General features: G+C 58.4%; 2 protein-coding genes across 2 annotated transcripts; one reads left to right on the top strand and one right to left on the bottom strand.

Annotated features, from left to right (window-relative positions):
* Positions 1-180: 180 nt before the first annotated feature.
* On the bottom strand, positions 181-5202 carry CHPF (chondroitin polymerizing factor). The gene is made up of 4 exons (XM_047085344.1): positions 4544-5202; positions 2939-3512; positions 2244-2423; positions 181-1927 (listed from the first exon to the last, which is right to left on the bottom strand). Exons 1-4 carry the CDS (start codon positions 4855-4857, stop codon positions 668-670), a joined length of 2328 nt encoding a protein of 775 aa, XP_046941300.1. The 5' UTR covers positions 4858-5202; the 3' UTR covers positions 181-667.
* An 816-nt stretch (positions 5203-6018) lies between these two features.
* TMEM198 (transmembrane protein 198) lies at positions 6019-11053 on the top strand. Its single transcript, XM_047083126.1, has 4 exons — positions 6019-6184; positions 8692-9267; positions 10340-10542; positions 10916-11053. Exons 1-4 carry the CDS (start codon positions 6019-6021, stop codon positions 11051-11053), a joined length of 1083 nt encoding a protein of 360 aa, XP_046939082.1.
* The last annotated feature ends 256 nt before the right edge of the window (positions 11054-11309 follow it).

The raw sequence follows: 11309 nt of genomic DNA, 5'->3' as shown, positions 1-11309 counted from the left end.
AAGAGGCGTAAAGAACTTTCCGTGTGCACATATGACCAAGCTGTGAGCTGGGGCAGGGCTGGGCATCTCATGGCTTAGTCCCCGGGAAAGGAGACCGGGGCCCCCAGCCAGGACAAGGGAGTCTCCATCCTTACCACCAGCCCTGCCAGTCCCTGTGCCACCTTGTGAAAACTCAGAATCACTAGTCCACACTCAGCCAGTTTATTAAAGGCAGGGAGCTTCATCCAGGTCCAGAAGGGAGAAGCCGGGGGACACCCCCCCTTCTTCTCTCAGCTCCCCGCTTCCCCAACCACTCATCTACAGCCCAGCCCCCAGGAGGGAGATGGGGCTGGCGTCAGGCAGACTGCACTGCATAAATACTCAGAGGCCACAGCCTGAATCAGCAGCGTCAAGGGCGGCGGGGGGGGGGGGGGGGGGGCGTTGGGGGGGGTGGGGGGAGGAGAGGCAGGGAGACCAGGTTTGGGGCAAGAAGGGGTGGCTCCAAAGGCACCTCCCAGGGCTTGTCCTGAGCCCGAGGACCCACAAAGCTAGAGAGAGGGGGCCAGCGGGCTCTGCCCTGGGGTCTGAGACCACGGCCGGCCCTGTCCGGCGAGGCTGGCAGGTGACTCTGGGTTGTTGGGGAGGAGAGGGGTGCTGCCGTGCCAGGGTGCTGGGGCGCAGGGCGGGCTCAGGTGCTGTTGCCCTGCTCCTGCTCGAAGAGCAGCATGGCTAGCTGGGTGCGGGAGCCCAGGCCCTCCAGCTCGCCCTGGCGGCAGCGGTGGTACAGGTCCTCGCTGAGCCGGGCACTGCACGTCTGGGCCCGGTAGCGCTGCAGCAGCGCCGGCTCCACGGCCCGCAGAACGTGGAGGCCGGAGAAGCGCAGGAACAGCTCGTACACGTCCATGCTCTCCAGCAGCTCCTCCTCCTGCTCTGAGGCCGCCGCCAGCCGCCCTCGGGCCGCCACGTAGTCGGAGTTGTAGAAGCAGGCCTCGCTGGCTGCCTGGCGATCGAAGCGGCCCGTGTCTCGGCCCAGCTCCGGGGGCCCAGGGCCCTGGGGCGGGGCCACGGCGGGGTGGAAGGCCTGGAAGTGCATGGGAAAGAAGGCCTGCCAGCCAGAGATGGCGTGCATGCGGCAGCGGTTCAGGAAGTCAGGCGTGAGCACCGTGTCTGGCCCGGCCAGCAGGAACAGTGTGTCCAGCGGGTGCTTCTTGGAGAGCAGATCCATGAGGCGCAGCGGGGAGGGTGCGGCCGTCTGCACGCTGAGCCAGGGCACCCGGGCCCCGGGGAAACGCCGCTCCAGTTCCGCCACGTGGGCCTTGACGGGCGCGAAGACATCCGCGTGGGCCGCCCGCTGGGCCTGTCGTGGCTCGTACAGGAGCAGCAGGGTCAAGGCTGCCGCGGCATCGCCAGGTTCCAGCGCCGCAGTGGCGAAGGCTTCCAGGAAGCCAGGGGCCAGGTCCCGCTCGGCCGCAGCCAGAGGCAGTAACACGGTGAGACGCGAGGCTTCGGTGACGTAGGGGACAGGCAAGATCTCCACACGGCTCAGTGGCCGCAGCAGCTGCACCCGGCGGGTGAGGGGCCGGCGGCCACCCTGGGGGGTGAGCGCCTCCAGCTGCAAGTCCAGTGTGTACTCCATACCCCGGGCAGGATCAAAGCGTCGGTAGCCATTAACTAGCTGCTGCTTCTGGAGCCGCAGGGCTGGATGATAGCGACGGTTGAGCTCTTCCAGGGCCGCCCCCAGAACGTCAGCCACATCGGCCCGGTCAGCCCCTCGCAGCGGGCAGCGGGGCGAACCATCAGCGCAGGAGAAAGCATGCTGCTCCGTGAAATAGTCCCAGCGTAACACCTCAAAACGGGAGGCCGGGCGGGATGGTGCCGGAATGCCCACAGGCCAGGCGGCTGCGCGCTCCCCATCGGCTGCCAGATGGCTGGTGTTCTGGATCTCCCACTAGATCGGAAAAATAGACCAGGAGCAAGGTAGAGACCGTGGGGGCTAGCGCAGAGCTGGAGGACTAAGCAGACAGCAGGTGCTACTTGGGATGGGTCCCTAGTCCCCAATTTCTACTATCCCAGGGCCTCCACCTCCTTTCCCCAGATTGAGGCAACCTAAGAATTAAAAGGGAGGCTTCTGGAAGAGCTTCTCAGAAAAGGCAGGAACAAAGAGGGACTGGGAAGCCAGTTTGTTCTGATTCTAGTTTTGACTTCCCTGGGATCTCAGATGTCTTAGGACCTGTCCCCTCTGTCCCCCAGGGCCCCGACCATACCTGCAACTCCTGGATCTCCTGGTATGTTCGTTCCAGCTCAGCTCGGGCAAAAGCTTTGTGCAGCTGGTACATGTGTACGGGGTCACGCACAGGGTGGGCTGTCAGGGCACTGCGGAAACGGGGGTCTCCTTCCTGCACATGCTCCCCAGGGCTCAGCTCCAGGTAGCTATAGTGTACCCCCTGGGGAGAGGAAGGGAAGGGGTCTATGATGGGAAGAGATGGGACAGCTCCCCATTCACCTCCCAGTGTGGATTTCATCTTCCCCTCCCATGACCTATGTGGACCTGGAGTCGGAATTACTGGGTTTAAGTACACCTTGACCAGTTGTTAGCTTGTGTGACTTTGGGCGAGCCTCTGCTAGCTCATGTGTGGAAATGGGCATATGGATCCTATCTCAGAGCTGTCCAGGGGCTCAAATAAAAATCATAGTAGCCAACACTGAACGCCTGCTATGTGCAAGGTTCCCTTATTTTTTCTAATCCTTAGAACACACCTGAACCATAGTTATTTTCATTGGTATGGATGAGGATACCAAAGTTCAGGAGATGCAGTCATTCACCCAAGGTTACAGGGATAGAAAGTGACAGAACTGGCATGGAAACCCAGGCCTATTATTTCCAACTACCCCTTTGCCTCCGAGGGGGAAGGGCACAAGCTCAGGCAGGAGGTGCCAACGGGGCGGCTTATCTTCCCACCTCGTGGTCGCCAGTGCAGCCCACCCCTGTGGCATCGAGGATGCAGCGTCCCAGCCACTCATCCGGTCGCGCACTGACGATGTCGTTGCGGCAGCCTTCCAGGTGGGGGCGCAGCTGCTGCAGCAGTGTGCGCGACAGCAGCACCCCAAAGCCGCCATGGCAGTAGCGGCCTGGGGCGGGCTCTCCACCGATGAAGTCCTGTGGCCGGCCCAGGTACAGGTGGGCAGCGGCCGCCAGGCTCAGACGGCCGGCTAGGCGAGCCAGTCCATGTGCCTCGGTGTAGGTGGCATCCGGCACTATGAAGAACCAGTCAAAGTCGTCACCGTGTTGCTCCAGTAGGTGGCGCAGTGCCAGGTGCAGGTGCCCTATGGGCCGCTCCTCACCCAGTGTCACCACTGCCATGCCTGGTGGTGCCCTGCGGCCGCGAGAGCCCGTCAGGAACACCACACGCTCTAGCCGGTGCCCCAGCGTGCGGTTCACGGCCACACCCAGTGTGGGCAACGTGGCTTGTGAGGTCAGCACCGCCACAAGCAGCCTCTGCCTGATGCCCAGCTCCGTGCTGATGTATCGGGTTCTGGGGGAGAAGAGGGCACAAGGTTATCAGAAGACAACATAGGCTCTGGCAGGTCACATCCTCTCTGGGCCTGTTTCTTCACCTACGAATAGGATACGAATAACCAACTCCCCGGGGGGTCATGGGGATTTACGTGAAATATTTGCCTTACCTATATAGTGCCTTGAGGAGGGAGGGATGGCAATGTGTGTGGAGATATGAGAGGTACATTGTGGATTTGATTCTCTGAGCAAGTTATTTAACCTTGAGCAAGTTATTTAACCTACCTGAGCCTCATTCAGTAGTCTGCTCTGCATAAAGGAGCTGATAGTATCTATTCAAAGCACTTAGGCAACTGCTCAGCACATAGATACTCCACACACCATGTATATACTTATTTCTATATAAATATGCCATCATAGCACAAATACATCACATAAATGATGTAAAGGAATATAGGGCAGAGGGATGTACTGAGTGTGTTTGGGACAAGGGAAAACCGAGGCTCAGCAGTTCCGGTAACTTAGCTTCCATAATGCAGAGGGTAAGTCGCAAAGCTGAAATTTGAACTCAGTGTTGCTTAGAAGAAAAGTATTTCAACTCATGCGCAAAGGCATTAATGGGATGGGTACCTCATCCCTCCCCCACAAACCTCATCCCGAGGTGCCCCACCCAGGAACAAGAGATACAGGTAAATTCTGGTTTCTCTTTTTTCTTTCCCTCTCTCTATGCACCCACTCCAAATACCAGTCATTTCTCGCAACCCAACAGCCCAATCAGGGAGCTAATAGGATCTATGAGGGACCATGGGGTCGAGCCAGTTTAGGACAGAGGAGGGCAAGTTCCGCCCAGGCCTGGACGGGGCCCAGAAAGGGCCTCAGATGGGTTCCACAGCTCCCGGGGAAGCAGGGCAATCGGAAGTTATTGGGGCCAAAGACTTCCTGGCTGGCCAGCCCCTTCCTTCCGGAGCCTAACCCAGCCTCCGGCGGCCTCCCCGGCGCGCCCGACCCGACCGGTGCCCAGGGGGTGGGGCTGGCGGGGCTGATCCCTACCTGACGGCCTTTTTGGCGGCCTGGCCAGGCTGTGCAGGGTGGTAGGGCAAGACACGCGGCTCCCAATTCTCCCCGGCGCCTGCGCCGACCCCAGGCCTCTCGCGCTCCGCTCCCGGCTGCACCGAGTTGGGCCGGCGCGCCGCGTTCGTGTTGCCGCGCGGCGGCAGCTCAGACTCTCCTGGTTGGGGCGGCCCTGGGCCACACGGTTCCTCCACCCAGGTGACGCTGAGCAAGCTCAGAGTGAAGCCCAGGGAGATGCCCACGGCAACGGGCCCTGCGGGCCGCAGCACCGACAGCAGCAGCGATGCCCGCATGGCGCCGGGACCACGGGCCCCGGGGCCCGGAGCAGCCCCACAGCAGCCAGAAGAGGCTCCGAGGGGGCGGGACCGGGGAGGGGGCGGATCCGAAGGGCCCGGGCCAAGCGGGCGGGCCCGCTCCCTCCCCGCCGACGCGGTCCTAGTCGAATCCCCTGCGCGGCGCTCCGATCCTCCTCCGTCCGGCGCAGGGTCCCAGCGCTCCGCGCAGGAGCCTCGACCACGGCCGCCGCTGTCCGACGTGTCACTGCGAGGTCCCCGCCCCCGGGGTGGGGTCTCGGGCTCCAGCTACCGGAGACGGAGAAGGGGGAGGTTAAAGGGGAAGGACCCCCGGAAGTGCCCCCTCCTCAGTGCCGGTGAGGGAAACGCCGGAGGCGGAGTCCCCTGCCTCCCCCGGCGTGGTTGGTGCGTCCCTGGTGACGTCAGAAGCAGCCCGCCCCTGCCTGGATGGTGCGCCCTAAGTGACGTCAGGAGCAGAGGCCGGAGCTGTCCATCAGCACCAAAGGCCGCGGGCGGGCTCAGGGCATGGGGCCGCGGCTCTGGGGCAGCCCAAGCCCCTGCTCCTGCTCCTTTCCCTTCCCCAGACCCAGCCTGAGTCCCCAGACTCCGCGGCACTGGAGTGCCAGCCGGTGTTGGAGGCGGAGCAGCGACGCCGCCGCACAGAGAACGGTCCCTCCGGCCCAGCAGCCCCCTTCCCGGCTCGGCGGACTTTTCCCGGACCCCAGTCAGCTGGGGCCTCTGGCGCTCTGCAACCCCGGACCCTCCGGCCCCTGCACAGCCTCTTTCGCTCAGAAGCTCAGGTCGCCTCCTGCCCAGGTAGATCTTGGACAATCCCAGATTTGGCCGCCCACAGAGGAGTCTCCTGGCTGCCTCTTTCTTATGGGCAGCACACTGTCCTCCTCTTCCCCCAACCAGGGTCCCTTTTAACTTCTACATCTCAGCCTCCTTTAGCCAGGCACTTTTGTTTCCCTTTGTCTTTTGCTCCACTTCAGAGATGCTTCCAGAGCTGGGCATCACTCCTTTGTCCACTGGTGTCCTTGCCTAGTTCTCCCATTCCCATTCTTGCCCCCATCCTGGTGGAGACCCAGCACTCCTCCTTGACCCCAACTTACTCTTTGTCAGGCTGACCTGGGAGGTTGACTCCCTTCCATTCCCAGCACTATGCCAGGCACTGTGGCGACACTGCGGTTCCAGCTGCTGCCCCCCGAGCCAGATGATGCCTTCTGGGGTGCACCCTGTGAGCAGCCCCTGGAGCGCAGGTACCAGGCACTGCCGGCCCTCGTCTGCATCATGTGCTGTCTGTTCGGAGTCGTCTACTGCTTCTTCGGTGAGACCCCTACCTCATCCTTCACCTGGGCTCCCCACTGTTTCCCAAATTATTTTTTAGGCGCCTCAAATCTTCTCTAGAACATCATCACCACTACCACCATCACCACCACCACCATGAATAACTATCTTTCTTTTCTCTTTCTTTCATCCCACACATGTTCATGGATCATCTAGACTCTAGGTCCTAAAAAACACAGGCTTTTAAATTCAGCATGCTTGAATTTGAAACTGGCTCTGCACATTACTAATTATGATACCTCAGCACATTAACCTGTCTGAGCCTCAGTTTTCCCATCTAAACTGTGCGAACGATGATAATTGTCTCATAGAGGGTTGTTGGGAAAATAGTAGATGCTCAATAAATAATAGCTATTATGGTGAAGATGGGTTTGGGTCACTGTGCTAGGTAGGCACAGAAAAGCATTTAGCAGGGCGGTTGAACATGGTCCCTTACCACATGGCATATTGTCTGATAGGGGAGAGACTTCTGGAACATTCACACCTGTAATACATGTTAGAGTGGGCTAGATGGTAGTCACATACATGGAGATAGCTATAGTAACCAGGCCTGCTATAAACAGTTGTTTAAGATGGGTACTGCACAAGGGAGTTCAATTGAATAGGCAACCGGGAGCTGAAATCCAGCCCATGGTCCATTTGCCAAACTCTAGGCCTTGGCACAAGGCTGCTTTACCTAGAGGAAGACATGACTTTTTCTAATTTGCACAAAGGTACCAGACGGGCTAGTGGAATAAGTGCCTGGTGACTACTGCAAGAGTTACAGAATTTCAGAGAGGGGCGTGAGCTCCATGGGCTGGGGGCCCAAGGGAAGCCTCTAGGAGGATCATTATAGACAATTGGAAGAAGTACAAAGGAAGCATGGAGATCTGGATTCCAGGCTGGGCAGAGGTGCCATGAGACTAGTGTTCTGCAGCATTTATACCTCCCCCTAGAATGGCTGTGTAGTAGGTAAGGATGGGAGCCAGATGGTCCCTCCTCTTCCACCCCCAAACTCTAAGCTGAACAACTGCAGAATGAGCAAGAAGAAGTGCCCTTCTAAGGGTTTAGGACACATTCTGGGTCTCTAAGGAGTCTGTCACCTCATGCTCTCCACTACCCATACCCACTCTCTCTGCAGTTGCTCAAGCAGCCTGACATTCTCTCCCCTGGGCTTCTCTGCCACTTTACCCACCTTGGATGCCCTCATTCCCAGGCTCTTGGACTCTGAGCCCTTGTGTATGCCCTACTCCTCTATCTGACCCCAGAACCTCTTGGACTCTGATGCTTCCCTCATTCCTAAAACTGAATCTCCTCTTTTTTTAATTTATTTTTGAGAGAGAGAGAGAGAGAGAGAGAGAGAGAATGAATATGCACAAGAGCAGGGAAGAGGTGCAGAGGGAGAGAGAGGATCCCACGCAGGCTCCATGCTCAGCACAGAGCCCAACATGGGGCTCAATCTCACGATCTCGAGATCACAGCCTGAGCCAAAATCAAGAGTCGGATGCTTAACTGACTGAGCCACCCAGGCACCTCCTGAATCTCTTTATGAACTTTCTCTTTGGCGTACCCTGACCCCTTGACCTCCATCTCTGACTTCCATCTTCCCAACTGTTCAGTATCTACAAGTCCCTCACTCTTCCAGTTACCCTTAATGGGTATAACTTCCATTTTTCTGAAACTCCATGACCACCGGTTCCCCTTATAATCCTCTTGAACACTCTATGACCCTAGTGACCCCCAGCCGCCTCCAGTTATCTCATTACCTTCCATCCCTCTGTCTCCCTCTGTTACTCCTGACACTTTGGTCCCTATGATGCCATTGTCTGCTTACCCTCATGATCTCCCATTTCTCTGGCTTCAATATTACCCTCTCTCAGAAACCCTTTAACACTTTCAACGATTCCATGTCTGTTAATTCCCCTGCTTGCAATGACCTCATCTTCTGGAACCCCTCCCCAATAACCCTGCTTTTCCATTCTCTTTGTAATTTTCTACTAATGTTGTATCTCTGAAGCCCTGTTACCCCTTAAAGACATTATCTTTCTGACCCTGTGTGACCCTCATCTCTCAAGTTCTTTCTGACTTCTAAATACCTCGTATCTCTGAACAATCCCTCCTAAGGCCCCAGTGATTCTATTGCTGATCGCCTGTGACCCCAAATGACCTCTCTCTCTGACCCCTATGATTCCAAAGACCCTAATGACCCTATCACTGATTCACTCTTGACTCCAATGGTTTATCTGACCCTCAAAGACCCAACACTCATCTCAGTAACTCTTATCTCTCTGCTTTCCCAGTGAGTCCCAATGACCTATCTCTCTGACCTCCTTGGACCCCAATGGTCCCATCACTGATGCCCTCAGAACTCCAGTGGCCCCCAAGATTCTGACCTTAGTGACCTGCTCCTGGTTCCTCTGTGATTCTCATGTCCATAACCCCTCTGATCCCCTTTCTGGAGCCTGGTGACCTCATTTTGGCCCCTCACTAGCCCTTGTTCCCCTCCAGGTTACCGCTGCTTCAAGGCAGTACTCTTCCTCACTGGGTTGCTGTTTGGCTCGGTGGTCATCTTCCTGCTGTGCTACCGAGAGCGGGTGCTGGAGACACAGCTGAGTGCCGGGGCAAGTGCGGGCATCGCACTGGGCATCGGGCTGCTCTGCGGGCTGGTGGCCATGCTGGTGCGCAGTGTGGGCCTCTTCCTGGTGGGGCTGCTGTTGGGTCTGCTGCTCGCTGCTGCCGCCCTGCTGGGCTCCGCTCCCTACTACCAGCCAGGCTCTGTGTGGGGCCCACTGGGGCTGCTGCTGGGGGGCGGCCTACTCTGCGCCCTGCTCACACTGCGTTGGCCGCGACCACTCACCACCCTGGCCACCGCCGTGACAGGTGCTGCGCTCATCGCCACTGCCGCTGACTACTTTGCTGAGCTGCTGCTGCTGGGGCGCTACGCAGTGGAGCGACTGCGTGCCGCCCCAGTACCCCCCCTCTGCTGGCGGAGCTGGGCCCTGCTGGCACTTTGGCCCCTGCTCAGCCTGATGGGCGTTCTGGTGCAGTGGCGGGTGACGGCCGAGGGGGACTCCCACACGGAAGGTGAGAGGGTCCAGGCCAGGGTGGGTGAGAGAGAAATGAGTGGCCGAGGACGGGTGGGAGGACTGAGCAAATGGGGCACGGGGGAAGGAGCAGTACACACTAGTAGCCAAAGGCCTCAATAGGGTTAGAGAGCTGACTGGCTCAGGGTCTGGGAAGACAGGACCTCAGCCCCACTATTCATTCTGCAACAAGGTATGGGGCAGTGGCTCTGTGGCAAGCCCGTTTCAGGCACAGGGGATCCAACAGAAAAGGACCCTGCGCTCATAGGGTTGCATTCAGGTGGAGGGAGACAGACAACAGAATGCATACAAACTAGATAATTCCAGCTCCGGAGTGATACGAAAGAAATATGCAGGGCAATGTAAACAAGTGACCTACAGAGGCTGTTACGGATACAGGGGTCAAGGAAGGCCGCTAGGAAGAGGTGACATTTGAGTAGAGTGCTCAAGGATAAGAGGCCACGTGCAAAGAGCTAGAAAAAGAGGGAACAGCAAGGGCAGTCCCCAGAAAGAAAGATCTTGGCTTGTTGAGGAAGTGGGCTGCAGTGTGGTGGGTGAGGCATACCGACTGTGCGGGCCCTGTGGGCCGTGATTAGGACTCTGGATTTTACCAGGAGGGCAATGTGATGCTATTGCAGGTTTAAAGCAGGGGGTGGATAGAATCTCATTTAGCGTTTGGGATGCTCATTCTGATTGCTGAGTGTAAGAAACATTGTGGGGGGGGGGCAAGCATGGAAGGCCCAACCAGTGAGAAGGAGGCTGTAGTTGTCCAATTGAGAGATGATGACGGCTGGTTTAGGTGAGTCACCTGGGGCTCAGGATTGGGAAAGGGATAATAGCTGGAGAGGGAGTACTTAGAAGTCTAGGAATCTTCCATATGACCTTTGGAAGAAAAGAACAACTGCAGGAAGTCCCATTTGGGGCGTGGGAGATGGGGAAAGGAAGGGGGAGCAGGAGGTTATGGACAAAGGGAATCTGGACGCCTGGAGCCCTGAGGTAGGAAGGATCAGGGAGGCTTGGAGGACACGAGGCGTGTGAGCCTGTGAGACCCTTCTCTGCCCACCCCTGCACAGTGGTCATCAGCCGGCAGCGACGACGCGTGCAGCTGATGCGGATTCGGCAGCAGGAAGAGCGCAAGGAGAAGCGGAGGAAGAAGAGACCCCCTCGAGCGCCCCCCAGAGGCCCCCGGGCTCCTCCAAGACCCGGGCCTCCTGACCCCGCCTATCGGCGCAGGCCCGTGCCCATCAAACGCTTCAATGGAGATGTCCTCTCCCCGGTGAGCAACCTGGGCCCCTCCAGCCTGAATGGGGGGAGAAGGGAGTACTGTAGACTCTGTCCAACGGAACTGGGCCTTCCCCAGAGGCCGATCTCGATCTAGAAGGGCTAGCATTTGTCTGCCTATTGTAACCCCTGCACAAGGAGACTGACGGGTCCAGCTCTAGGACTGGGGGAAAGGTGTCCTGAGTAGGAATTTTAATGAGGTATAGTATGGGTAGGGTCTCGCGCTATGGACTATGGGTGTGGTGAGGCCCTGGGCCTGTGACACTCTGGGGTGAGTCTGAGGCTGTGGCGTGCAAGGAGAGGATGTCCCTGGAGGTGGCTTCCGGGGCAGGATTTCCACGCTTACACCCGTGTTTACTTTCCCACAGAGCTACATCCAGAGCTTCCGGGACCGGCAGACGGGGAGCTCGCTGAGCTCCTTCATGGCCTCGCCCACAGACGCGGACTATGAGTATGGGTCTCGGGGGCCACTGACGGCCTGCTCAGGGCCCCCCGTGCGGGTATAGCAGTACTGCTGCTCCTGCCCACCTAGACTCTGCGGTCACCAGCTCTGCCAGCTTGGGGAGGTCTGCTGGGCCGCTACCCAGCCTGCCTGGCCCTGTGGCCTCTGGCTGTCCCTCTCCCCACCCTGAAGAGGGCTGGCCCAGCTACTGGAAGAGAGAACCTGTCTCAGGCTGGGCCTGGCCTAAGGGGAAAGCCTCCTCCCGAGCTCCAGAGGGGCTCTTGAGGGATGCGGGGTGTGAGCCCCATTGGGGTGTGCTC

The sequence above is a fragment of the Lynx rufus genome, unplaced genomic scaffold (genome assembly GCF_022079265.1).
Source record: "Lynx rufus isolate CCGP_SWC_20201006 ecotype Redwood Valley unplaced genomic scaffold, mLynRuf1.p SCAF_2, whole genome shotgun sequence".
NCBI lineage: Eukaryota > Metazoa > Chordata > Mammalia > Carnivora > Felidae > Lynx > Lynx rufus.
The sequence above is the reverse complement of the archived record's forward strand: the minus strand, read 5'-3'. Positions and strand labels throughout refer to the sequence as shown.